Source organism: Tachypleus tridentatus, chromosome 12 (genome assembly GCF_004210375.1).
Source record: "Tachypleus tridentatus isolate NWPU-2018 chromosome 12, ASM421037v1, whole genome shotgun sequence".
Lineage (NCBI taxonomy): Eukaryota > Metazoa > Arthropoda > Merostomata > Xiphosura > Limulidae > Tachypleus > Tachypleus tridentatus.
Window position 1 is genome coordinate 87,048,702 of NC_134836.1, and position 26,205 is coordinate 87,074,906.

Sequence of the window (26,205 nt, forward strand, 5' to 3'; positions counted from 1 at the left end):
AGAAAAATGGAAAAGACATGATTAATAGTCATTTCATTGATAAACTGCAAGTTCTAGAGGTAATTACATAACTTAATTTCATTTTAATGTTAAATATACGTGTTTCAATACCATGAAATTATCCACTCATTAAAACATTTTTTTCAAAGAGTTGTTTTTCTGTTTTGTTATTTAAAAAGATAATTCTTAATTTTTATTTTCAGATTAACCAATCAATAACTTTTGTAATGGAAAAAAAAACGTTAATTAGTTCTTATTAACTTTCAGCAAATCTCTGTCTTTGAAATAGCTGGAGGGCTTAGCCTAAAAGGTTTTGGTATTAGTATTGCAAAAAGCATGGATATAGATGGCAATCTTTATCAAGGTAGACAGAATATGCATGCTAGTTTTATTAGTTCTTTATGTTAATATGAGACTTATTTTTCTCCAATAATCTTGCAGTTATTATTTTTAAAGTTGGCAAACACAATAACTCGTGAAACCATTGTGTCTGTCACAAGAAATAATAATTGAGGTGGTTTCCTGTTGCTTTATTTATTGATGCAATTTCTTATTCAATATATATAAACAAACAAAATACACATATTATTAAGGATATGGGATGTCAACCACAAACCTTTGAATTCACAGTCTCCCATACTGACCACTATGCCATGTGAGGCTTAGAATCTTTATGTTTCTTAAAAAGTACAGAGTATGTTAGTAAATAAATCAATAGTCCCAGTGGTTTAGGTTCCCTGTTGTGTAACTACATGTATCTACACCTTGAAGAATAGAATATCTCACTGAAAGAAACAACAATGTAAAAAAAATACTGCAAGAATGCAGGGCCTGGCATGGCCATGTGGTTAGGGTGCTTGACTTGCAATCTGAAGGTCTCGGGTTTGAATCTCTGTCCCACCTTTCAGTTGTGGGAGTATTATAATGTGATGGTCAATCTACTATTCATTGTTAAAAGAGTAGCCCAGGAGTTGGCAATGGGTGATGATGACTAGCTGCTTCCCCTCTAGTATTCCACTACTAAATTAGAAGAAGTTAGTTCAGATAGCCCTTATGTAGTTTGTGTGAAATGCAAAACAAATAAAGCAAGACTGAAGGTAAATTTATAAAAATGAGCTTCAAAATTTAGAAGAAGAACTATGTCAGATGCTTAGTTGAAGAGAAAAAATCACATTATTCATTTTGTTTAAATGGACAGATTTGGGTTTGACAACAGTTTAAAGGATTTTTGGATGTGTTTTGAGTTGTCCACTCTGTGAAAAGTGGGAGTATCTAGGTGCTTGAATCATAATTACTGGGTAGTAGTTAAAGGAGCTATGAAGAGCTTGCCTTTTTCTGAAATTCTAGACAATGTTACATTATCTGCAGTTTATGAAAAACTGGGGGAAGGACCATAACTACTTTTTTTTAACATGATCCTAAGCTATGCCAGCAGCAGTTTGCAGTAAAATGACATTCTTGACTTGCTTAGGATCATTTTAGAAGCATTTTTAGATACTGCCTAAGGGAACTAATTTCAGTTGGTTTCATTAATATGTAACAATAGCTGATGGTATTGGTACCAGACTGAAGCTGGGACTCACTCCTCATAAAAATAGTTGTAAAAGAGAAGTTTCTCTTCTTGAAATGTGTTGTCTCAATGTTTTTTATAATGTGACATGTAAGCAAGAGTGGACAATACCAGGATATGAATATGCTGAAAATATTATGTATTTAAAAACCTTTTAAGTAGATGAGTTAATATTTCCTGTATTTATTCTCTCTATAAAAATTCACTTAGTTATATTAGGATTCTGGAATTTTCCCTGTAATAACACCTTATCTGTCTTTTCTAAATAAATGTTAAGCTAGAAACTGAGTTATTTTCTGCATTTGTGTATGTAGTCTGTATATTTAACGGTATTTTAGTTTTTTGTTTTTCTCACAAAATGTTGTCACTTGGTTTAATTTACACATCAGACAGCCACTGAACTTTGTAAAACTTGCTTATGTTGTTTATGAATTAAATGTATTTAGTATAATTATGTATTGTGAAACAAGTGAGAACAATTTAATTTGAGAAAACAACAAAACACTGAGTTTTGCTTTTTGAAAACATTACAGTCACTTTGGTTAACCTTGTTATATCTAAGTAGCAAGACTGTTGATTTGTTAGATACTATAATCATAAGTTAATTTATTAGTCTTAGAAATTATTATTAATAAATTCAATAAATTAAATAACTAAAATATCAGTTAAAATATAGAAGTATGAATATTATCATGTTTTTCAGATTTGTTGATTGGTGCACAAGAGTCTGGAAATGCTGTATTGTTGAGGTAAGTTTATTGGTGCACATGAGTTTGGAAATGTGATACTGTTAAGGTAAGTTTAAATGCAAAACATTATTGGATCTTTACCGTTTTTAATTAAAAAAAAAGACTTTTCCTTTTATCTTTTAACATTGATTTTGTCTGTAGACTTGTATTACTAGAAAGGGGGTTTTGTTAACCATGATGAGCAGAGCACAGATAACCCTTTGTGTAGTTTTGTGCCTAATAACCACCAACAACATTGCAGTTGAGATTATGTTTTTGACTCTGCATTATCATGCAGACGTTTTTCCTTTGTTGTACATGAAGTAATGTTATAAATGGCATCTTGATGGTGGTAAATATTTAATTATAAATTTGTGTAGATGGGTGTAAAGTTACGTGTCACTGAAAATATAGCTTGATTAACCAACTGCTTATGGCTTTTCTTCATCCATCTTAACAAATCTTAAATGTTCTTGATGATAAGAAATCCACTTGAAATAAAAATGTTTCTCAGAATGGCTGGTATGGGTATCAACAGAAGATGACCTAGGAAGGTTGAAACGTTGTTCTCTCCTTATCAGTAACAGTGTTAATACCCATATCAACCATTCTGAGATACAAAAACCTTATATGTAAGCAAAATTGTATTATTTTTTGAGATGAACTATTATTTCACATCAACTGCATCCTGGTGACTTAATATATGCTATTAAATTATCATTTATAAATTATCTTAGTTTATATTTCAAGCAGGCTTTATTTTATAATGCTTCAAAAAAATCCATACTGAAGAGCACACAAGCAATAAACTGTGATATTGATATCCATATGTTAACCTCACACTTGCCTTACATGTTTCATTAATTACATTTTTAATTAGTAATATTTTGTCATATATTAATGGATTAAAGTTTATATTGTTTCCAAGTGTTTAAGGAATTTTATACTTTTTTTTTTTAACAGGTCCAAGCCCATTGTCAGAGTTGAATCTGAACTTAGTTTTGATAAACATCTCTTGGATACAAAGAATATGAGTTGTTTGTACAATAAAAAGAAATATTCTTGTGTAAAGGTGAAGTTTTGTATACTATATACTGGTGGCAGCTTGCAAAAAAACCTGGGTCAGTTACTTGTAGAATAAATGTCATTGGGAAATGTTGACTGCACAGAAGAAAATAACCGTTGTTGTGACTGAGTATGGTAGTGATTTTCATATAAATAAAAATTCTAACGTGTCCATTTTAGGATGTTAAATTAAAAATTAGATTGATGCAGATATTTTCCTACCAACCTACTGAAATATCTGGAATTTTCCTCTTTCTCTTTTGTTTTGTTTATGAATGCATACATTCTTTTTGGATTTAACTGTTATTGCTTTAGTTATTATAAAATAACAAAAATGTGTATTGTATTGCTGCAGGATAGTTTTATTGATTTTTGTAGAAAACTATGCTTCTTAAACTAAAGAAATACAATAAGTTGTATTAAAGATTATCCTACATGTGGAATATTACTATTTTTGTGTTTACATTTGTAGCATAGTATTTATACAGCAGTAACTAGTCTGTTTGTTTTTTAATGCATTTTTTCATACTGAAATTAATTTGAATATTGACTATGTGTTTAGTGCTAATACTGGGATATCACTTGTCTAAAGCAACAATAAGTATTTTAGTTTATCTGATGATATATAAGAGATTAACAATACAGTTTCAATTTCCACATGTATAAAGAGTTGTAATGAATTTACAATAATTACAGAAATGAAGAGAATGTCTTTATTCATCTAACTGACTCACATGTTTTGTTAGCATGTGTGTATACCTTTCATTTTATAGGACTTATAAAACTTTAGGGGAGATCATGCAGGTAAGTGAGGAAATTCTAGTTCATGATGTTACGAGAAGGCTAAATATGAATCTTTTAACAAAAAACAACATATACAAAATTAGAATTTTAAAGAAAATTTTGCCAACTTTTAGCCTCATTAAAGTAGACAAAAAAATTACAGCCTTTCTACTTCTAAATTTTGAGGAATTTTATAACAGCCGTGTGTACTTTTTTTAAGGAGCTATTAATATGGATATCTTGCCTCATAAGCTTGTTTCTAGACTATACTTGCATGTATCTTCATAAGCTTTGTAATTTTAATATTATTTGGATTCATGAACAGGTAGCATGGCCATAAGGGAGGACTTTTATGTAATATTTATCTGGGTATGGCTGGTTCATTTAATATTGTTTCTGGGACAATGGTATTCATAGGTTAGTGATCTCTAATTCTAAGTCTCCATTTAGGTTTTATTTAAACTTGTGATGCACTTAACTGTCCATATCAACATCTCATAACAGTTGGTTTTCAGTCATTGTGAGTTTTGTGTTCATAAACAGTACCCACATTTATATGAAACAATAGTACTACCTCACACACTTACCGAGAAGATATTTACACAGACCACAAACCTTGAATGGAACTCTCACTACTACACACATTAATATGGACTGCACCAGTCTATAATGTTATCATCATTAGATTATATCCCTCAACCGATACAAGGAAAATACATTCTGCACTTACAGTAATCTTCATGAACATTAGCATTACAAAAACTTATTATTTTCTCTGGCACTGCTTTGTTAAGATATGTTTATCAAGAATTAACAACATTTAGTGCTTATTATTTTAATCTTTTGTTGTTATTATTAGTGTGTTCTTTCTTCCTTTTAATTTCTTGTTCATGAGAGTAAAAAAATACCAAATTTCAAACATTTCATTTAATTAAGTTTTGTGAAGTGCTTTTTGACAAAAGGATTGATGTTTTCTGGGATCAGGTGGATAACGAATTTCCATGTTTCACATTTCATTCAGTTAAGTTTTGTTAAGTGCTATTTTATTTTGGCATTACACCATTTCTCAATTTGCCCCTGAAGAAGAAAGGTTCACCTTTTGAAAGCACTCAGGTTATAGGGTTTTTATTCCTTTCATTCAAGATTTCATGAACCTACATTCTTTTTTAACATAATGAACAGATGAACAGGCCTATGTACTATAGACATACCAGGCAACATTTATGACAAAAAGATTATTGGTTTCTTGGATCCTATGAATTATGAATTTCTGTTTCTTATATCTCCTAAGGTTATGACACTTTTCAACAGGAGTTATCCTATACTATAATGATGAACGGAGGCACTCTAATGAACAGTGATGTTACTACTATTATGCATCAGGTAGTTGTTTCAGATTCAACCTCCTCCTTTTGTTACTTAAGCTGAACTTGCCCCATATTAGATGAGTGTGACCAGAATTGTTTTCTTACTTACATTTGATTCTGGTTCCCTCTTCTTGATGAGGATCAGGTAGTCCCACTGTGATCTTTCACAACTTAATTTCAAATATGTGTTTTTTGTTTTTATTTTTTCTATCTTTCTTTTTCTGAATCTTCCACTACCTTGTTGCTTAAACCTCCATAACTTGGATTTCATTTTTTATGTTGGAGAGCTTCTTTGTTCTTCCTTTATCATTCTCTCAATTTTTTTCTACTCTTGTTTTTTATATTTACTCAACTTCTTTGCTATCTGTGTGTGTTTCATCTTCATTTAGAGCTTCATATTACTATTCTTTCAGCTTTACTGGTGAAACATTCACATTTTCCAACTTGCCCTAGATTTTCTTCTCGTGTCTGGAAGGTACTTTATTAAGAAGCTTTATTTGCTGTCATTTACCTCAATTAATCTTCTCTCAGGGACTTCTGTGTTGCACTTTATCTTTGTGATGTTTTGGGTGTTTCTTATACTTTTGAATCATTGAGATGAGCAGCTTGTCTGAGGTTGTTGCTTACTTTGATTTTTGCTGTTTTTTTTCTACATGGAGTTCCCATCAGATTTCTCATGTTCTATCGTCTAATGGAGTTGCCTCTTCTCCTGCTTCTAGTTACTGTACATTTTCACCCTCTATGAGAGCTGGGCATTGCAGGTCTCCAAGATGACTTGTTTATCAAGCCTCTTCTTGACTGTTATCCTGTGAGAACTCAGTTCTCTCATTTTGTACACTTGTGGACTCCTTTTACTACATTTTACTGGGTTTGTAAGCAACTTTTTAATGTGTTTTCCCTGTTCTTTCACTCTCCATCTCATGTAGTTAGAATGTTAGGGAACAATTCCTCAACCTAACCCTGGGGTTTTATTCCTATAAAGATGGGAGATTTATGCCCTGTTGTAGATTTGTCCTACTTAAACAAACTTTGATTGTTCTTCAGTTCAAGGTGAATGATATTTGCTTTTGTGCTCTGAGGGGTACTCATCTGGGATATGGATGATGAGGATTGATGGATAGTGTGTTTTCTTCACATCCCAATTTTCACACATCTTTCACTTCTTTTGATTTGTATGTAATGGTTAAATTTCTGTTCAAAGCTCTTATCTTCAGACTTATGTATGGTTTCTTATGATAAGATCCAGTGGACTTTTACTTAGATAGTGCATTCTTTTGCTCATTGTTTAACTTTTGTATAGACATATGTCTCTCTTGTTCCTTCCAATGTGAAATCCACTGTTGTGGCCTCCCTTCTCTTTAGAGAGTCACCTTGTTAGGTGGCTGGTTTGTCTCTCTTATTTGTTATTGACCCCCATTAGTATCACATTCTTTTGGGGGTCTTTTATTTTATATGTTTCATATGTTGGGTTGTTGGTCTATCATGTCTTGGGAACACATGAGTATATGGCAGATCACATATTTTGTGTAGTCTGAATCCTTCCCAGACTTCTTCCCATCTTCTGGTATTTTCACTGGATCTTCTCCTACTTTGCGAGTCTTTTCATTGCTGCTTTTCTCACTCCCCTCAACATTTAACCTCAACTCTTTTGATGTAAATTCCAGATTTCTAGATCTTTAACAGTGAATGATCTAAGTATGAATTGGTTCCGTCTCTTCTTATATGCCTATTCTCCTCTTTCACTTCTTCCAGTTTCTGCTGTTGCCAGTTATGGAGAGGTTTTGTAGATGACTTTCCATCTCTCTCTCTTGGCCATCCTCCTTTTCTTTCTTCAGTTTTTACATAGCTTTTCTGAGCCTTTTAATCAATTTTTTCCTTGTCTGGTCTGCTTTCTCTTTTGGACTGAAATGTCTGTTTAGTTCTTAGGGGTTTCATTTGTTCAAACAGTTGGCTTTATGTTTCCTGTGTCATCATTTTCTTAAGACACATTTTATTTTCCATCTCATTTGCAAGAACTATTGTTTGGGCATTTTTGCCTTACACACATTCTGACCTCTTTAACAACAAGACAAGTTAATATTATTTTCTTAGTGTTCCTTCTTTCCCAACAGTTGGGTTACTCATGAGGGTAATCAGATGTTTTATTCAATCACCCTCCTTCCCCTTTCTTTCCTGTATGATCATCTTCTATGTCATGTATAAATTGTTTGCTGTTATCTTACTTTTACTGCCTTCATTAAAGAGAATTGAAAACATCTTTTTTGCTGTAGGGTTCACTTCTCCTTTTGTAACTTGTCTCCTTCTATTTTAATCAGTTAGAATATGCACCTCATCAGGCTATATTGTTCTTCTATTGATGAGTACAATTTTGTCTTTTTCTTGTCTCCTTCCATCCTTATATGGATTTTTTTTGCCTCTGGTCATTGAAGTCTACTAGGTAAGATTTTGCAAGTGGGAATGTGGACAACCATTGACACCTTTATCGTATATTACTTACACCACATTATTATTTCTCCATTGGCTGTTTTCCACCATTCACAGAGACTCTCAAAGGATTAGTTGTTACTTTCAGTTTTCTCTTTTACATATTTCACAAATTCGTTATTAACCTATATATCTAGAGTATAGACAATAAAATTAATCAAGTGGACAGTGAATACTTTTCTCTCTTTCTTCCCAAAAATTTGCATCAAGTGGGGAATAACAGAAGGTTTTTCTACTTATTAATAGAGTAGATCCCTATCTACTTATACTCTGTTCCTTTCGTTAAGAAAGAGTTTTCCACAGTACTGCTTCAACACTATCTATATGTTTTATGTTCCAGGCTGTACTTCAGAAATCCAGTTAAAAAATACAGTATCAGGTCCTTCACACCTTGCTAGAACTTTCTGTCCATATTCATCTATTCACAATAATTCAGCTCACAGTCAATATGTGTAGGAGTTTGTGCAAGTTGTAGAAAATCCTTATTCAGTCCAACCAGTGTTCTTCCTTGAGAGAAACTTTGCTTCCCCAATTCCAAACCCTTGGGAAAGCTGATATAGAAAGCTTCTCATTGGATCAACATAATTCTACTGGCATGCATTCAAGTTTACATACATCTTGATGAGAAGCAAGGCTAGGAAGCTTATTGGTATGTGTAGTACAGGCAACCCCATACACTAAGAAACAAATAATTGCTGGTGGTTAGGCCTGCCAGATTGTTCTTGTATTCTTCTCAATATGCAGATCTGGGTTGATTACTTCCTGCATCTGCTTATTCTGGTATTTATTTCATGTAAATATTTACCAATATTGTATAGCCTCATTTCTTGCCCTATCCACACTACTGACTGCCCAATATATAATGTGACACTTTAGCACCTTTGCAGAAGGTTCTTTTTCTAATACCTTTTTTATTGGGAGAAAAGTATTCCCGAGAAGGATGCAGTCTTCAACTGAGTGATGCCCCACTAGGTTATCTCCTCCTTTAGTGGGTGACAAACTTTATAGGTTTCCTAGTTTCGATGCTCGTATTTTTTATCTACATTAAGTTTCCATCATAACAGCAATGAGAATGTTTGGCTTTTTGCTCTACAAAAGTGTGAAAACCATTTTTAAAGCTAACATTTGTTTTATTAGAAAATGAAATTCAAGAGGATACAAAACACTGCAGAAACATCCTTTCTTCCCAAAATATGGCTGTTTATTTTAGGTTGTGAAAAATGAGTCTTTACTGTAATGCTAGTGTTCTTTGGGCTTATTGTGCATAGAGAATGTGTTGCCCTATTATCAGTAGAAGACTAAAGTCTAATAATGGTTATTCATAAGTTGGTGTAGTACACATTAAAACATGTATGGGTTGGAGCTCCACTCAGTGTTTATGGCATATACAAAACTCTTTTCTCCATATGCTTGATCTAATAGTTCTCTGTTCCATGAATGGTATCTATCAGAAATGCACTTTCAAGTAAGGAAAATGCTAAGTTTTGAAATGTCCATTATAGTAAAGTTACCTTTTTTTTCTGTTCAGTGATAACCTGTAATTTATTTAGGAAATAAGCCACTGAGTGAAACATTTTTTTATTAAGAAAGTGGAAAAGCATAAGAACACCCAGAATTTTAGTTTGTTTTGACTTTATTACATGTTCAATAAATGAATGTATATGACATGGACTTATAAGATGTAAAAACATATTGTCTTTATTCAGCTTAATTATTTTCCCAATGAGCAAATATTAATACCCTTGTAAGAGCTTAAATAGTAACATCAAACATACTATGTTTTTAGAGTTGCAAGTATCATTGATGTCAGATACTAGACGTTCAGGGATCAAATTTAGGGGTTTTTTTGTTCTGGAAGGTTGGATAACCCAAAATATTAACCAGAACTTGTTTTTGCACGAAAGCAACTGGTCCTGTCTTTCTTACGATTTCTACCTACAGGTAAATGAGATTGATGCATTTTCAAACCTTTTTATTTTATTAAAAAATGGAGATAAAAGTTTTATAAAATTAGGAATATTTTTATATATGTTCATGCATCAGAGTGGCAGCTTTATTGCCACAAACCAGAATAATATGCAAATTATTAAGTTGGCAAAATAACTTTCTTTGGTATTGACATATAGTTGAAATTTTATGTAATTAATAATGTGAAAGATTATATAAATTATGTCCAACTTTGGTTTATTTTCCTGATTAAATAGAACAGTGATCATTAAATTAATTTCTGATTTTAATTAAAAATTGACTTGTATTTATGAAATTAGATATCTATGTCAACATTGCATAAATACTGCATTAAATTTTACACCTGTTATTTGAGTGGTCTTATGTATGTTACTATTAACACTTGTTTACTTATTAAGGTCTTTTTTTACTTTATTTATATTGAATTTCTTATTTGTACTAAAATTTTAATAAGTATGATTCCTTGATATTAAGTATACTTTTGCACTATCTATCTGTATTCTTTCTTTATTTTCTCTAGAAAAAATTGATGGATTTATCTGCTATAGCATTTCTCCTTTCATATAAATTACCTCAGAAAAATTATGATTCATTCTGTAAGAACTGCCCTATTATGAGCAAGGATAACCCCCAGTCTGTAACAAAGAGAGTAAGTAAAAGTTTGCATTTTCATAAAAAAAACTAGTACAGAAGTTTTTAAATACACAGTAATATTTATTCTGCTGTATGATAGAGAAAGAGGAAATATTGTTGAGATTGAACAGATGAATCTGTACAATACACATTATATCAAAACTTTGTTGCTGTGATGAATTCATTAATGGATGGCATCAGAGCCTATTTACTAAATGCTTTATTCTAATCTCTCTTTCAACCTAACATTCAAGCACAGGAACTGTAATGTTTTTAATATTTGTTTCTAGTAAATTTAATTGATTTTGTAACAGTATATTGAAAAGTATTCTTGTAGGCCATGCTTTCTTATTGTTGTTTCATCAGAGAGTTTTGATGTGATATTTGGGTATGGCTTAATGCCTAGGATGTTCTTTAATGTTTAGGAAGCATTTTGAACTGTATAAAATTAAGTTTACAATGTATGATTGACTGTTATGTTCAAAGATTTTCAACCAATTTGTTGGTTAACAGCCAGTTAACCAGTTAGTTCAGTTTTGTTAATACAAAACTTATGTTTTGATGAAATAATAAGAGATATGCTATGTATTTTGCTGCCATAACATGTGACAATTGAAAGCAGTCATCTGTGCATACATTAAAATACAATACAACTATCCCGTGAAATGATGAATAGTTTTTATGATTAGAACCTGATAGAAAAACATAACATAGAACATATAAAAATTGAAAAGTTTTTAGTTACATATATATATGATTACATATTTAAAATGAGTAAAGTATGTAGTATTTGCATATTACATATAAAAGTTTGTGGATAAAGAAATACTTGCACCTAAAAATTTTTCTCATGTACCAATAATTGATATAGCTGGATTGATGGGAGCTAAAATAGCTTGAAATAATAGTTCTCAGTCTTCATGGTATGAGTTTTGTACTCAAACTCAGTTTAAGGTGTAAATTAGTATTCCAGTTGTTTGAGTTGTATAAAAAATATCTCCTCAGTTGGTGACCTGTTCACTTAGATTATTAGATTACTGTCAGCAAAGTACATGCTATATTGCACTATAACACTTAAGTAAAAACTTGTGAAACTTATGTAACTGTTTCCATGTTGAATCTTTTTTTCATTTTTACTTTCAGATGAAATTTTACACAGAGTGTGTAAATGGTGTTTGTGTCTCTGATTTGACTTTATCAGTCAAAATTTTGAACTACCAGTAAGTCTGTTATTTTTTTTTTGTAAAATAAAAGAAGTGACAAATTAGGTAAGTGGGACATATAAGACATGTCAATTGATGAAGTTAGTATATACATAAATTCAAGAAATATATGCTCATTCTTTGGCATGACTACCATGTTATTTAATAAAAAAATATAATAATAGCTTTCCTGGTTAAGAATGCATGTTTCTGTATTTTTATAATTTAAGGAAGCTTGCATAAGAAGCTATTAAATTTGTTTTTTCATTTCCTCTTATTAAAATAATGAATGTTGTCCAGTAAATTATGATTTCTTTTTTAAAGTTATGAAGTACCAGATACATAATATAAAGTTATAATTTGACTCATGATGATTTTCAGTATGTTTTTTTTTGCATATCAGATCTTTTTATCATGTTTCACTGAACACAGAATTTGGGCTTGTTTCTATTTATATGTGATAGCTGTTAAGAAATCAGTTGTTTTTTTATATTAGGAGAGATAAAGTCCTAATAATTGGTCAGAACACCAGCTTAATTCTTGAAGTTGAAGTAACCAATCAGAATGATCCAGCGTATTATACTGAAGCATTTATTTGTCTGCCTCCAGATGTTTCTGTAATAAATCAGGGTAGGTGTAGCATTCTGAATGAAGAAGATAAGAAATCTTTACAGTGTGATGTTGGGAATCCATTGATTGAGGGCAGATCAGTAAGTATATTAATAATTTACCCATTATAAAAGTTTTTCTAGTACACTTTTTTTTTTAGAAGTAATAGGAAATTAACATTAAATTGCTCACATGAGTGTGTTAACTCAAACAAAAACATTGACATTTTCAGAGAAAATCATTAATATTACCTAATTGCATTGCTTTGTAAAACGTTATCAATACATTTCTTTTGTGCAAGATTAGCTATGCTTTTAAGTGTTTTTTAAAACAATTTTTATGCAAGATTGATTAGATGTTCAGTACAAATATAAAATAAAGTTTTAAGAAAAAAATGCATAGGATCATAATTCACAATTTGCAGAATCTATGAATTCTCTCTTTTTTAAAATTGTTTTTCTACTTTATGTATGAATTATCATTTTTTTATTGTTCTGTATTTACCATAAATGGCTTTTGGACTATTGTTCTTTATTTGAGATTTACTTGTGTGAAAACAGAATCCACTACTTTGATCTAATTTTTTACTTTTAATACCAGTTGGTATTAACGTCAGAGTTTCAACAATTGTGAGATAACAGAAAGTTTCATGTTTATACAGAACACAGTTGTATGAAACCCAGAATAATTTATAATAGTTTGGGTACTATAAATACTACTTAAGTTTTTTAAAGTAATATATTTTACTGTAATAATAAACACATTTCAGAATTTATGGATTGGAATAAGTGCAATATAAATATGATAAAATAAGAAAGGTCTCTAATGGTGCAGTACCTATCTATTATAAACATTCTCAGTTTTTGTTTTACTCGAAAATGCACATGAACCTTACTGTGTAAGTGTGTATGCATATTGCACATGCACTTTATTTTAATGGATGTAAACAAAAGGTAGATGTAAACGTATATTAGTAAATTTTTTGTACAAAGAGCATGTTAAGAGCTTATCAAAGTTTTTGAAAAGATCTAATGTTAGGTCATAGAATGATATGAATAATGTCATAATTTTATTTATTGACTGTATTGAGTATGGTGAAGTTCAGGTCTAAATAAACTAAAGCAAAAAACATACACAATTGAAAGTGTTAACTTTTCTCTTTATTGGACATAGGCTATACTTAATAAAGACTTAAGTAATATTAAGCTTAAGACAAGTGAACTTACAGGTTTCAGTGGATGTGATTAAAAGTCTTTTGTAGTATTCTAGAAATCCTTATTTGAAGAAGTACTGCTACAATAAATGTACTAATTTGATTACAAACATATAGGCCTTTGCTAGAAATTATCATTATTTTTGGAATTACAGTAACAATTTTTGAAAACTGCCATGAATGTATTTTAAGTATTTGCAAGTACTCCTAAGATATTCAAACACCTTTATTATTCAAGTTGGATGAATATTAATATGTGCAATTTATCTCTTCAAATAACGGTTAATGTTTTCAGATGGATTCCTTATTAACACCTTCTGTTTTCATTAATTTTGAACTTCCTAACCTTTTATTATTACTAAATTATTCAGTGCTTATTACAATTAATTTATTTATGAAATAAAAATGGCCTTCACGTGCAAAATGCTTAGCTGAGTGATATTAATTTTAGAACATCTGGTTCAGATAGTAATATTTTATTAATGTATCATTTTGTATTATATTTCAGGAGACATTTCAAGTGAAACTGGATACTTCCAAGTTGACTGAAAATACTGAAAAAGTTCAACTTAACCTGAGTGTAACTTCACAGAGTAGAGAAGAAAGGCCATTGAATAATAAAGCTAATCTCACAATATTATTTGCATCTGAAACTTACATTACAATCTCAGGGTAAAACTTATAGTTTTGTTTTCTTTCCTTTAAAAGGCAATATTTACCTTTGTAATGAATTGAAAAGTTTATCATTTTTTGGTAAAACATAAATGTATTTTATTTCATAAACACTTTTAATACACATTTAGTTAATCAAATATTATTGTTAAGCAGTTGTTAGTAGTTTATATATATACATATAAAATGTGCACAATTTACTAAAATAATTCTGAAGGTTAAAATATTAACATATTTTAAAATGCTAAATTAGAAATTATAAAATGTGGCATTTTATTATACTATTTTGTTATGCACAAGTGTTTATATTAAAATTCAATGAATACAGCAGCCACATTAACCAAAGTATTGTTTCATATAGCTTAGTAGTTTATGCAACCTGCCACTATAATAATACTGATAATAATTTTGAGGAAGTACTATCATATGTTTATTAATTGTTAATATTAAATATATTATTGACAGATTCACAAAAAATGAACAGATATTATTTGGACCAGGTCAGCCAGATAAACTGTTATTAGAACAAGGCTATGTAGTAAGTTTTTACTGTTTTATAGCTAGTTTTAGTTTGGGATTTATAATCTTAAGTAACAGTATGATTTAGAGAAATAAACATTATCATGTGTTAAGACTTAGTTAATATCTGATATTTCTTTTTGCACTGTTAACAATTTATATACCTATTTTTGAACCTTATAATACCTTACATAGCTATTACATAAAAAATAAGTATATATATGGTAAGAATATAATGATATCGACCAAATTATAATTATACTTGTGTAAGACATTAGTATTAGGCCTATTATATTTTTGAACACTACATTTTTTATGTAGTTCCTTAGGTATTTTTACAGAATTAGAAGAGTGCATTATAATAGTTTTCTGGCCAGTCACACTTTGTGTTATATCAGTTGTTAATTTCATGCTTAATTCAGAGGTTTTTATACTGGTTTGGGATGTAACAAGTACAACGATGATAAGAACATCACTTTTATAACAATTGTTATTGGTGTGTACACCTTTATTATGTCAGCAACGAATGCAAATTTGCAAGGATAAAAACAAACATCTCCAACAAAGGCTGATGACAGACCTTGACCAATTCAGTTACAGAGGTAGTGTTGTCAGCTAAGATAGTTTTTTGTTTTGCTTATATATCATTTTATTTTATATATCCCAGATTTTATGTGTAATGGCCAGATTCTTTATAGGAGGTGTCTGTGACTTGTTACTGATAAATTTCAACAATAAATAAACAGCACACAAACCACTTGTTTTAAATTAATATATTTATTAAAACAAGTCAAATGTACATACAATGTTTGTTACACCGTTAATCACCACAGTTGTATCCAGAGCTTTAAATAATCATTTCTTTTCATCAAAGTTTGCACAGACTGATTCACTTATTTTAGAACACAATTGACAGGATGAATTATTTTTCTCTGTTCTGTTATTACCATAGAACTGTTGATAATTTGACTTATGTTATACTGTTGGTTTCCACAGTTGTATCTAGATCTTTAAATAATTGGCTATTTTCAGCAATGTCTATACAAATTGGTTCATTTACTTCAGAAGACAATTAGTGAAGAAATTATTTCTTTTCTGCTATTTTGTTAGAATACAATCTGTGATAACTTAACTTTAGAAATAGCCAGTATATGCTCTTTATGGCTAAACTCACAATCACACAGTCTAGACCTAGTTATCTATAACTAACTGTGCCTAACTTGAACTATATTTCTTACACATATTTGTAACCTGACTGAGGCCTAGAATGTTCTACATATTATGAGATTTTATGGTGCATTCATACTCAGTCAAACAGAGAGAAAAGCTTGGGTTTTAGTAACATGATGTAATAATATAACAAGTGCCAATTCACAACAATTAAAGTGCGTAATGTATGATCCATACACAGTACATAAACAAACCTGAGATATATTATTACTTATAAACATAACTAAATTTAACACTTGCACCACATTTAAATTGAAAGGTCATATATCTAACAATATATGTATTTTTACATTATTATTTTTATGAGGACTGATTTGGACATTCATTCCAGCACCTTTTCTCGAACTCTTTTGGTACGAATACCACCAGTTTGGAATCAGTAGCCTGTATTAATGCACTCTTTAGTTCGAACAGTAGGAAGTTAAAAGCTGTGAAAGAGAAAATAAAAGATGGTTAAAATAACCAAAATATAAATTATCTTTGTGTTAGTGAATAAATATTAACAAAAGTTTGTTTTTGGAGGAATTTAAGAAAACTCTAAGGGAGTGGACTGCCTTTTTAGCTCATAGGAATTTAGTTTCAAATTATAGTTGCACTAATATAATGATTTTAAAGTACTTCAGCTTTATATTTTGAACTGTATTGTAGCAATTTTATTGCTTTTTAACACTTAATTTCAATTTCTAATGCAAAGTGGTTGATTATTCTAGGTCATGAAGGTATTACCTAGCCCAGTAGAACTGATCAATTTTGTGGTGTCAATACCAACAACTCTTGGTACAAAAACTAATCATATGTTGTACATCCGTCAGGTTGAAGTATGTGTATTACACTTATAAATGTCTCTGTAGGAAGATAACTTTCTTGTGTTTACCCTTTTGTCAGTAGTATGAGAATATAGTCCTGCTCAAATCAAACAGTAATGTAAATACATTCACTGTAGTAATTGGCAAAAAAAAGAAGATATTCAAATATGTTTAATTATTCTCTAAGAATTTTAAATGTTTTATATTCTTATTATTGTAATTCATATCTTGATATAACAAATCCAGAAAAAACAAAAATTAATATTATTGGTCATTATCTAAAAGGATATTTTTGACATAAACTTATGCACTATGCTTAATTCATTAAATATTTTGTATTAAATCATAGAATAAAACATTGTTTTAAAATAAATAGGTTGGTGATGGTTCAGATACATATGTTCCTGGTAACTGTGACCTAAATGCAGTAGATGACCTGAATGCCAGACATGCAAATGGTTTTAGAAAAGATACTCCAGCTGATGATATCACAGATGCAAAAATGCATCACATATTGGTAGGCTTCTATTAAAGTAACACTTCTTAAAAACGTCATTCCATCAAAGTACATGCTCAGTATATTATAAGTAAATGTAGAAACGTCCTCAAGAATAATTTATTATAAAACATTATATACTTTCATTTCTTTTAATTCTGCTGATAAAATCATCTATGAGTTATGAACATGAAGAGATTGAACAAATTGTTTAAATATGAATTTCAATGAAAACATAATCAGGAAGAAAGGGTTTTGATATTGATATTTAATATCATATTCATTTTTCTTCCTTGAAAAGTGACTTTTAGAACATCATGTATTCAGAAATAGTTTCAAAAATCATTTGTCTTCCTTGAAACAGATTTTATTTTACATGTTTAATGAAAGTTTGTTACAGTTATGAGTGCTACCACTGGGATTCTTCTCCTTTAGTCTGAGTTTTAAAAATATACCTCCAGTCAACTAAGGTGAAAATATAAAAATATATAGCAAAAAATCATCTGCTACTACAAATGCTGTAGCATCTTGGGTTCTTGTTACAAATCTTTTTTTCCAGGTAGTAAGATCAGTACTGTTATTACCATTCAAAAGAACAATTTACATATTTTTTATTCATCATTGATATTCTTTGATAATTATAAGTTAATAATTATATTTGTTTACATGGGTCCCCTCCCTTGAATGACTTGGAAGTAAGTGTCTGGGTGTTTTCACACTGAAAATTGAGTTTCAAAACATGTGGAATGCAGACCATATAGAGCACATTGTCAAGTTTTGTGCTCAAGAACCAACAAACAAACTTTTGATTATCTGTCTATCTTGTATACTAGCAGCCATGTCAAATGATATAAATATAAAAATATACAAAATCACGTGAGTAACTAAAAAATATAGCTTAAACAATGGAGGACATAGTTAGTATGTTAACAGAAAGGTATTTGCATGTAGAATGTAAGAAAATAACATCACATTCTGCACAATAATACCATGTAATTCTATGAAAAAATGCATTGCTAATGTAATTAATTTCTGAGCCATAATAATGTGTCCAGAATAAATTACCAATCATTTTGTTGGGTTATAAAAAGTTTATGACTGGTTTATGGCAAACAAATCAACTGGAAATTTAAGAACTCATTGTCATTTTTTGCCAATATGAATAATCAAAATTGGATAACAGGAATGGACAAGTGGCTCACATATCCAACCTCTAACCATTTCAAAACCATTGAGGATATATTATTTGGCAAAGAAACTATTTCATTTTTTAAACTCTCTAATTATTTCCTTCACAAGCTTAGAATTAATGTTATCATCTTGTTTGAATTTGTTTCAATATAGCAACTGTTCAGGATTAGCAATATTACTTAAATTTAATAAAAATTGAAGAAAAAGTAAAATGTAATACCTAATTTATCTCGTAAAAATAGACAATGGGTTTTCTTTATCATAACTTAGAGGCTCTACTCCTGTACCAGCACTTTGCGTACCCTTAATGCATTTAAATAATTCCTTACTCTTAATTTTAACATTTTCAGCAAATTGTTTTTTCCTATACTTAAATGAGTATTCATTAGGGAATCAGAAGGCTATCTGATACATAGCCTTCTTATTTCCTAATGAATTGTTTGATCAACTCTTTTGGTTGATTATAGTCTTCTAAGTCTTTAATTGTAACAGTACATCTAAACACCATAAATTTATAATATATATTTTTTAAATTTATTATTTATGCTTTGGGTGAGCCAACCCAATTTTTTCTTGCAATTAAACCTTGTTACTCTTTAAGAAATGTGTTCATCATGAATGTTTATAAAGCATTGAAAATTCTTCTGATTTAATCAGTATCTCCAGTTAATTCAATTGTGCAACTTATAACGGATAATTATGGTCTCTTTTTTTGTTTTTGAAATTTATATCTAGAATCTTATTATTACTGATCTCCTTTTAAAGTAAAACATTGAACTTAATTGAGCAATGATCACTTGCACCCAAATGATTCCCAGTTTCTACCTTCTTAAAAATTTCTATCCATAAGTTAACAATAAACCTAAATCAACATTGCTTCTAGTAGGTTCCTTATCAGATTAGTGAAGAAAATCATCCTGAGTATTTTACAAAAATCTACCTACTTCAAGGTTTGACTCTAACATTTACTAACATATATACCTGGAAGTAAAGTGTTTTATAAGTATAGCCTTATTAACATCTAAAGTCTTAATTTTACTTTAGAGTTTTAATTAATTTTGTTTTCATTTGATGGTTTGTAAGAAATTTCACCTTAAAGCCTTCCCTTCCTATATCCACTAACAGAAACCTATTATTTGTGATATCCTCAAATTAAAAGAATGTAACTCACACTTTGTATGTAAAGCCATTCCTCTTCCTCCTTTTAGTACTCCACCTCTACCAAATAAGTATAATACTGTATTTTGAAGAAGTTTCTGTTGTTAAAATTGTCTACATTAAACCAGGTGTCAATTATTTCCAGTATATTAAAATCCTCTGTTTTGACTAGTGCTTTAATTTTGCCTTTTGATTTTTCATACTACTAACATTATAGTAGTAACAATTTGGCCTAATCTTAAAATTACTTCTCTACATTGTTTCTACTCTGTCTTTTCTGTATATTCTTTTTTTTCATGCATTTAGTTTATTCTGGCCCTCACCATTGTCTGGTCTTAAAGCTTCCCTTACAGCTGAATTAATATCCTTTGCAAACAATCCTGCCCATGCCCTATTTGAACATAAGTTATTTATTACAAAAATAGTTTCCTTTTCCTATCAAACTGTTCCCACAAATACAAAGATCCAGTTTGCTTATCTTTACATATTATCCTAATTCTAGCATTCAGCCTCAGTGATGTATATTTAACCTCATCACAGTTAAGTCTTGGAAGTTTCCTTGACAGAATTAGGTTATAACCTTTTTCTTTTACATACCTTCAATCCCATTACTTATTATTTAACTCCTTTTACTTATCCCTCCCTACGTTATTAGCCCTATGTGCAAAACAAAGATTACTTCATTTATTGATAGCACCCTTTTCTTACCACCTAGAAGCATCTCAACCAGTGATGTATCTGGGGAAAAGGGAACAATACTTTTTTTCTCTAAAAAATTTTGTCTATGTGTTTATTAAATTCATAGGTTTTAAGTAATTGTAATATTCATAGAAGCATTGCAAAGTTGTTAATCACTTGATGTATGATATTTTCCTGTTTTTTATTTAATGGTAAGGTTATTTTGAAGAAAGGAAAATGCTATTTAAAAGTACTAATTTTTGAGTGTCACATTCGTGACTTGTCAGTTGTCTATATTTTCAGAACTGCCAGACAGCATCTTGTAGAAATATTTACTGTTATGCTGGACCATTTTCAAGTAATAAGAAGATTACAAAAATTCTAATTTCTGCAGAAATTGATACAAAGGCTATAGAAAAGGTTTTGGTAAGTTAAAAGTCTGCAGAAGTTTCGTTTTTATAAAAGGATTATGAAATTTCATGAGCCATATCACTGTTGCCATGAATGGTACATAAAAGATAATATATGGGTTGAGAACATTGTCTTTAATTGATTTTGTTACCTCACCATCTAAATTACAGTTCATGGTGCCACATGTGGTTATACTCTATTAGAAAATCCATACATTTTTGACAATACCTCTGCAGCATAATGTATGTTGAGAAAAGTTCCATCATAAAACTATTATCTTCAAAGCACAATACTAATTCCTAATTCCTGCAAGCTTTCTATAATCCATCTAGTTTATGAGGATAACAGTTTTTCAGTACCAGTTCTAACAGGTTAATTACATACAAATCCATAGGCTGTGTTACCATTATGTCTTTCTATGGAAAATCATGAACACCTGTTTCATTCTTCAGCTGATCGAAGTTTGTGACAATCTACTGGGTGTGTTGTGGAAGTAATTTATATACGTGCAACTTGTGCTGTTTTTCCAGACATAGGTTCTTCATGATTGTGTTGTAAACTATTGCCTTGGACATGTTAATTGCTTTTGATACTGACTTTAACTTTTCTAGATTCTCAGCTTTTGCAAGATTTTGCACTTTGGGTAGCATGGCTGGTGCATGACTTGATCATCTCTTTCTGGATGATCTTGGTCTCTGAAGTTGATCTATATTCCTTTGTTTTCCAATGCCATTAAGTACTAGGGGTAGCCCTATCCTGTAAGTTATAAATTTATAAAATGAATACATTTTTATGATCTTTGTGTGTGTGTGAACATTTTGCATCAGGAAGGACTGTTACATACCCTTTCCAAAAGTAATCTGTTTTGAGTGGCATCACACTACCTATGCATTGCCAAACAATATTAAAATATAGTTTCATTATCATTTTACAACACCAGCTATGATTGTCTGATTTGCATATTCAAATTTGTTTTAATACAATATACTCAGTCCTCTGTATCATGGGAAAGATACTTGTATTAAGAACAATAAAACCAGTTAGTTAAGGTTATTCATAAAGGAAGAGATCTTTGTTTTATTAATAAACAAAAAAACATTTCTCAAGGAAAAGTTGCAATATATGTAATTCTTTATTAATTAAAATTTCAAAGGTCTTTGTTATTTCTTTGAATCAAATTGAAGATAAACATTTCCATTAGATGACATGAACATGAATTATTCTAGTAAAATAAAAAATTAAACAGAGAAAAATTATTTTTAAAAAACGTTATCCATACAAATAATAGAGTTTAATTGTATATTTAAGGACAGGTTTTCAAATTATGCCAGTATTAAGCAGTTACAGTTTATTTACAACAAAATATATTTACTTTTTATTAACTTTATATTTCTTGTTTGTATTTGTATGTCATATGTAGTATTAGAATCTTAAAAATACAACTTCATGGAAAAATTCATGAGACTACTTGATGGATGTGAAATATTTGTATACATATTGTTAATCTTGATTTATTTGATTATTTTACGTATTATAGGTAAAACAGATATTTGTTTCATCAACCAATTTCTGTGTTTAGTTTTTGGTATGAAGTTTTTATGTTTCTTTCATTCATTTGAGGTATTTTATACATTTTTCAAGAATTTTGTTTATAATGTGTTTTCTTCATTTTTGTTTTTAAAAAAATAATATATGAATTCCAACTGACTTAAAATACATTCTTCATGAAATAAGGGAAAAAATGATGTTATAACAATTGTGTCTGTGGCAAAAGTTTGGATCCCAGATATTCCAGGAATAGATCCTACAGACCCACCTAGTGAATTTTCCATGGTGAGATAATTTTTATGATATCAAGAAATACTGGTAATTATTAAGTTTGAAGCAGAATATGCTATTAAGATATTATCCTTAGAACACAATTACTTTCAGGAATATCTGCTTTAGTTTCTCTTGGTAGGTAAAGATTATTTTAAGGAACCATTTTATCAGCTGTTCAAGTACAGCTTTCTGTAATTCTTAAAGAGTATTTTGTTTTTGTGCATGTAAAGAAAACATTTTGTTTGTCTCAATCTGTATTTGTTGATAACTTGAACAAAAGGGATGAAAACTGAGATGAAATTTAGAGTTATAACCTACAAAGACATTAAACTATAAATATATTAAATGTGGTTATTATTAGGAGCTTTACTTAATGTATATCTTAAACTTCTGATTAAAATTGTAGATCTGATGAGAGAATTTCTGATCTTTATCTCTAACAACAGATGAGGAAACATGAACAGGCATGTTTATCTGAATCACCACTCTACACTTCAACAACTAACAACAACTTTTCTAGTTTTTATAAACTTACAAGTTTTGGAAAAATGCATATAATTAAATAACTGGCATAACTTTTTATAATTACCACTGCATTGTGTCTGTCTGTGATGTCGAGAAACCCACTTGTTGAGATATTTATATGCAAAAACGGCTCGTTTGGGTTGAGAAAATATTTTACATAGAAGGTCGAAACGTTGTTTGCTCTTCTATGTAAAATATTTTCTCAACCCAAATGAGCCGTTTTTGCATATAAAATTGTGTCTGTCTACTTTCTGCAAACATAGATCAAAACAAGGCTTGTCTATACTGGACCACCACTACCAAAGATTGCTGCTACTTGGATCTACGTTCTAAGTGCTATAGTTGGAATTCTGTTACTTGTTCATCTGTGTTATGGGATGTATAGGGTAAGTATACAATAAATATAATATACAGTAGCAGGATAAATCAAGATGATTGTCAAAATGAAGTTACAATTAGTTTGTTATTATTGAGTTATAAATTCTGACTTATTTTTTTTCTTTCAGATATCAAAACCAAGTATTGTGTTTGAGTATTAAGAATGTCTGATTAACTGTACATCTTTAATCTTTAGATTCCTTTCAACTGGATAAGTATTTTAATTATATAAAATCAGTTTACCACTAAAAATACTAGATGTGTGTATGTTCAAATTCTGATATGGCACATAACCTCTACTCACGTGTATAACCTCTATATGTGAACATTTTTGCTCATCACTAACCTTGGGGCTTCCACCTAATATCATGCAAATAACAAAGTAACAATCCTCCACCAATATGGTTGCAACATGCTCCTAGTACAGCTGGCTCTCTCTATATTAATTGTTCAATTGTTTCTTCTTAATTTGGCACTCTTTTGTTAAGATGTGTCTTTTGTGTTCGTGTCAGTAAGATATCTCAACATTAACATTTGGTTAAAGTACATTTGTTTGCTTTTTGTAGGTTAAACATAAAGTTACACAACTGGCTATCTGTGCACTTTCCACCACATTACTGCACATCTCACATGCCTACTCTAAAACTTGGTGCTGACTGGCTTCTAAAAATAGTTTTGGGTCATCCATTGCACTGTCTTATGGTGTTGTTTTCCCATGGACTCCACACTGTGCTTTCTCCACCCTGTTTTTCTTCTAGTGGAGCATGGGGTCTTTTTCACTCACCAGTTCCCTAGCCATTGGGGTGATGAATAATCAAGGATGCCTCTTGAATGTGTGAGTAGAGTGGTGGTGTCCTCTTTATGTAGTATTGTAGACTCCTCTGGCCTATTTTTCTCCTTCCTTCTGGTACCTAGAAGTTATGTTGAATTGGCACAGAGTTGGGCAATATAAGTCCTCATTCATTTGCAAGGTAAATGCTACTTCTCCACTCTGCCTTACTGGGCTTGAGGTAAAGATGGTAGGAACCCTCTCCAGTTGTGGCTCAGAAACTGGATTTCCAGTGCTGCTTGGGTTTGGACTAGAGTTGACCCACTATGTATAGTCCAATGTGCCCTGGCCACACTAAACACATATAGCACTTACAAAAGCTTGATGCAAGTTTTGAACTGTTTGTATTTTTGCCTGTTCTTATGACACTTCCCTGGTATGTATGATGTGTAGTTTTCCATGAGTGTGCTTTTGTTATGTTCCAGCTTATATGAGTTTCACACACTATTGTTCCTCTTTGGGCGATTCCTGAAGGGGGTTCATTTAGGTAATATTTTGCACCAGCCCTTCTGCCACTTCATTGTAGGATTCTAGCTAGATATAAGCAAAGATTAAACATCATTTTGGAAATTAACATTTTCTAAGCAGAAAATCTATTTACAATTAATACCTCCTTTTGCACTTTCCTCCTTTCATTCCCACTTATTGTGCATATTAAATTATGCCTAATCTCAAAGTGAAGATTGAACAGTCAGTGCAGAGGGAGCCAGTTGCGCTAGGAAGTGGTGTCGCACACCTATTGGTTAGGACTGACAATGTATGTCTCGTAGATCAATAAAAAAATATTCATAAGCAGTATTTGCATTTCATTAAACTTACATAATTCTTGGAAATCAGTATTTTCATTAATATGTTGGCTAAGATCATGCACCCATATATATTATATAAGATGCCTACCACAACGTAGTAACATCACATGCAAATTTGTGAGATTAGATGGGAACCTAAAGTTAGTGATAAAGAAAAAGCCTGCATGTTGAGGGCAGCACCAAATTGGGAAAGCCAGATGTATTTGTTTGTTTTGAATTTCATGCAAAATTACAAAAGAGCTATCTGTGTTAGCCATCCCAAATTTTGTAAAGACTAGAGGGAAGGCAGCTAGTCATCACTACCTTGGGCTGCTCTTTTACCAACAAATAGTGGGGTTCACTGTCACATTATAATGCCTCCGTGTCTGAAAGGGTGAGCATGTTTAGTGTAACAGAGATTCGAACCTGTGACCCTCAGATTAGGAGTCAACTACTTTAACCACCAGGTCAGCCAGATGTGAATGGAAATGAATGTCCATTTTCAATGTTGGAAAATGTTTCACAGCTATTACTTTTACAATAACATCAGCTTGTTTAGACAAAGGCAGAAATTTTAAACTAATTTTTCTCTGTAAGTATCCTAATTAGTATTAGAGAGCTGTGTTTTAAAAGTATATTTAAAAAATACAATTATAAGTTGATTTTTATCATTTTCTTAGATTGGATTTTTCCGAAGAAAGAAGCATGAATATTTAGAAAATATGATGAAAGATGTAGCAAATAAAGAAAATATAGAAGTTTCAAATAATTTCCAAGAAAATATCACCTAGGTTATGTGGACTGGCATTGTTTATTTCCTAGATCAGGAAAATATATTCATAAGCAGTATTTGCATTTTTTTTAAATTACTTTATTTCTTATCATTAATTTTTATTGTACTTACTTCATCCAAGACTTTTGGTATCCCATGAGCTGTTCATTCACTTGGAAAGTATTTTCATTATTTTTTGGATAAGATCATTATCATTATGTACGGTGAATTTCATATTGAATAAATTGGTGAATTTTCTTTTGAAATAGATTTTCTTAATGCAGATAATAAAGTATATTTCTTGATAGA

General features: G+C 30.5%; 1 protein-coding gene across 10 annotated transcripts in view; it reads left to right on the forward strand.

The window, feature by feature from the left end:
- The window catches only part of LOC143233903 (integrin alpha-8-like), a 44,678-nt gene extending 18,473 nt beyond the window's left edge, over positions 1 to 26,205 (forward strand). For 5 of the 10 annotated variants that reach the window (XM_076470771.1, XM_076470770.1, XM_076470774.1 and 2 more), the window contains 14 exons: positions 2,274 to 2,319; positions 3,262 to 3,419; positions 9,784 to 9,938; positions 10,486 to 10,614; positions 11,742 to 11,818; positions 12,297 to 12,510; positions 14,131 to 14,294; positions 14,760 to 14,832; positions 16,754 to 16,861; positions 17,226 to 17,366; positions 20,676 to 20,798; positions 22,518 to 22,616; positions 23,393 to 23,515; positions 25,805 to 26,205. In XM_076470771.1, the coding sequence (XP_076326886.1) occupies positions 2,274 to 2,319; positions 3,262 to 3,419; positions 9,784 to 9,938; positions 10,486 to 10,614; positions 11,742 to 11,818; positions 12,297 to 12,510; positions 14,131 to 14,294; positions 14,760 to 14,832; positions 16,754 to 16,861; positions 17,226 to 17,366; positions 20,676 to 20,798; positions 22,518 to 22,616; positions 23,393 to 23,515; positions 25,805 to 25,915 (1,721 nt within the window). In that variant the 3' untranslated portion in view covers positions 25,916 to 26,205. Of the gene's footprint in view, positions 1 to 192; positions 365 to 2,273; positions 2,320 to 3,261; positions 3,420 to 9,783; positions 9,939 to 10,485; positions 10,615 to 11,741; positions 11,819 to 12,296; positions 12,511 to 14,130; positions 14,295 to 14,759; positions 14,833 to 16,753; positions 16,862 to 17,225; positions 17,367 to 20,675; positions 20,799 to 22,517; positions 23,516 to 25,804 lie in introns of those variants that run through there. The other 5 variants (XM_076470775.1, XR_013018383.1, XM_076470772.1 and 2 more) reach the window with 5 other exon arrangements.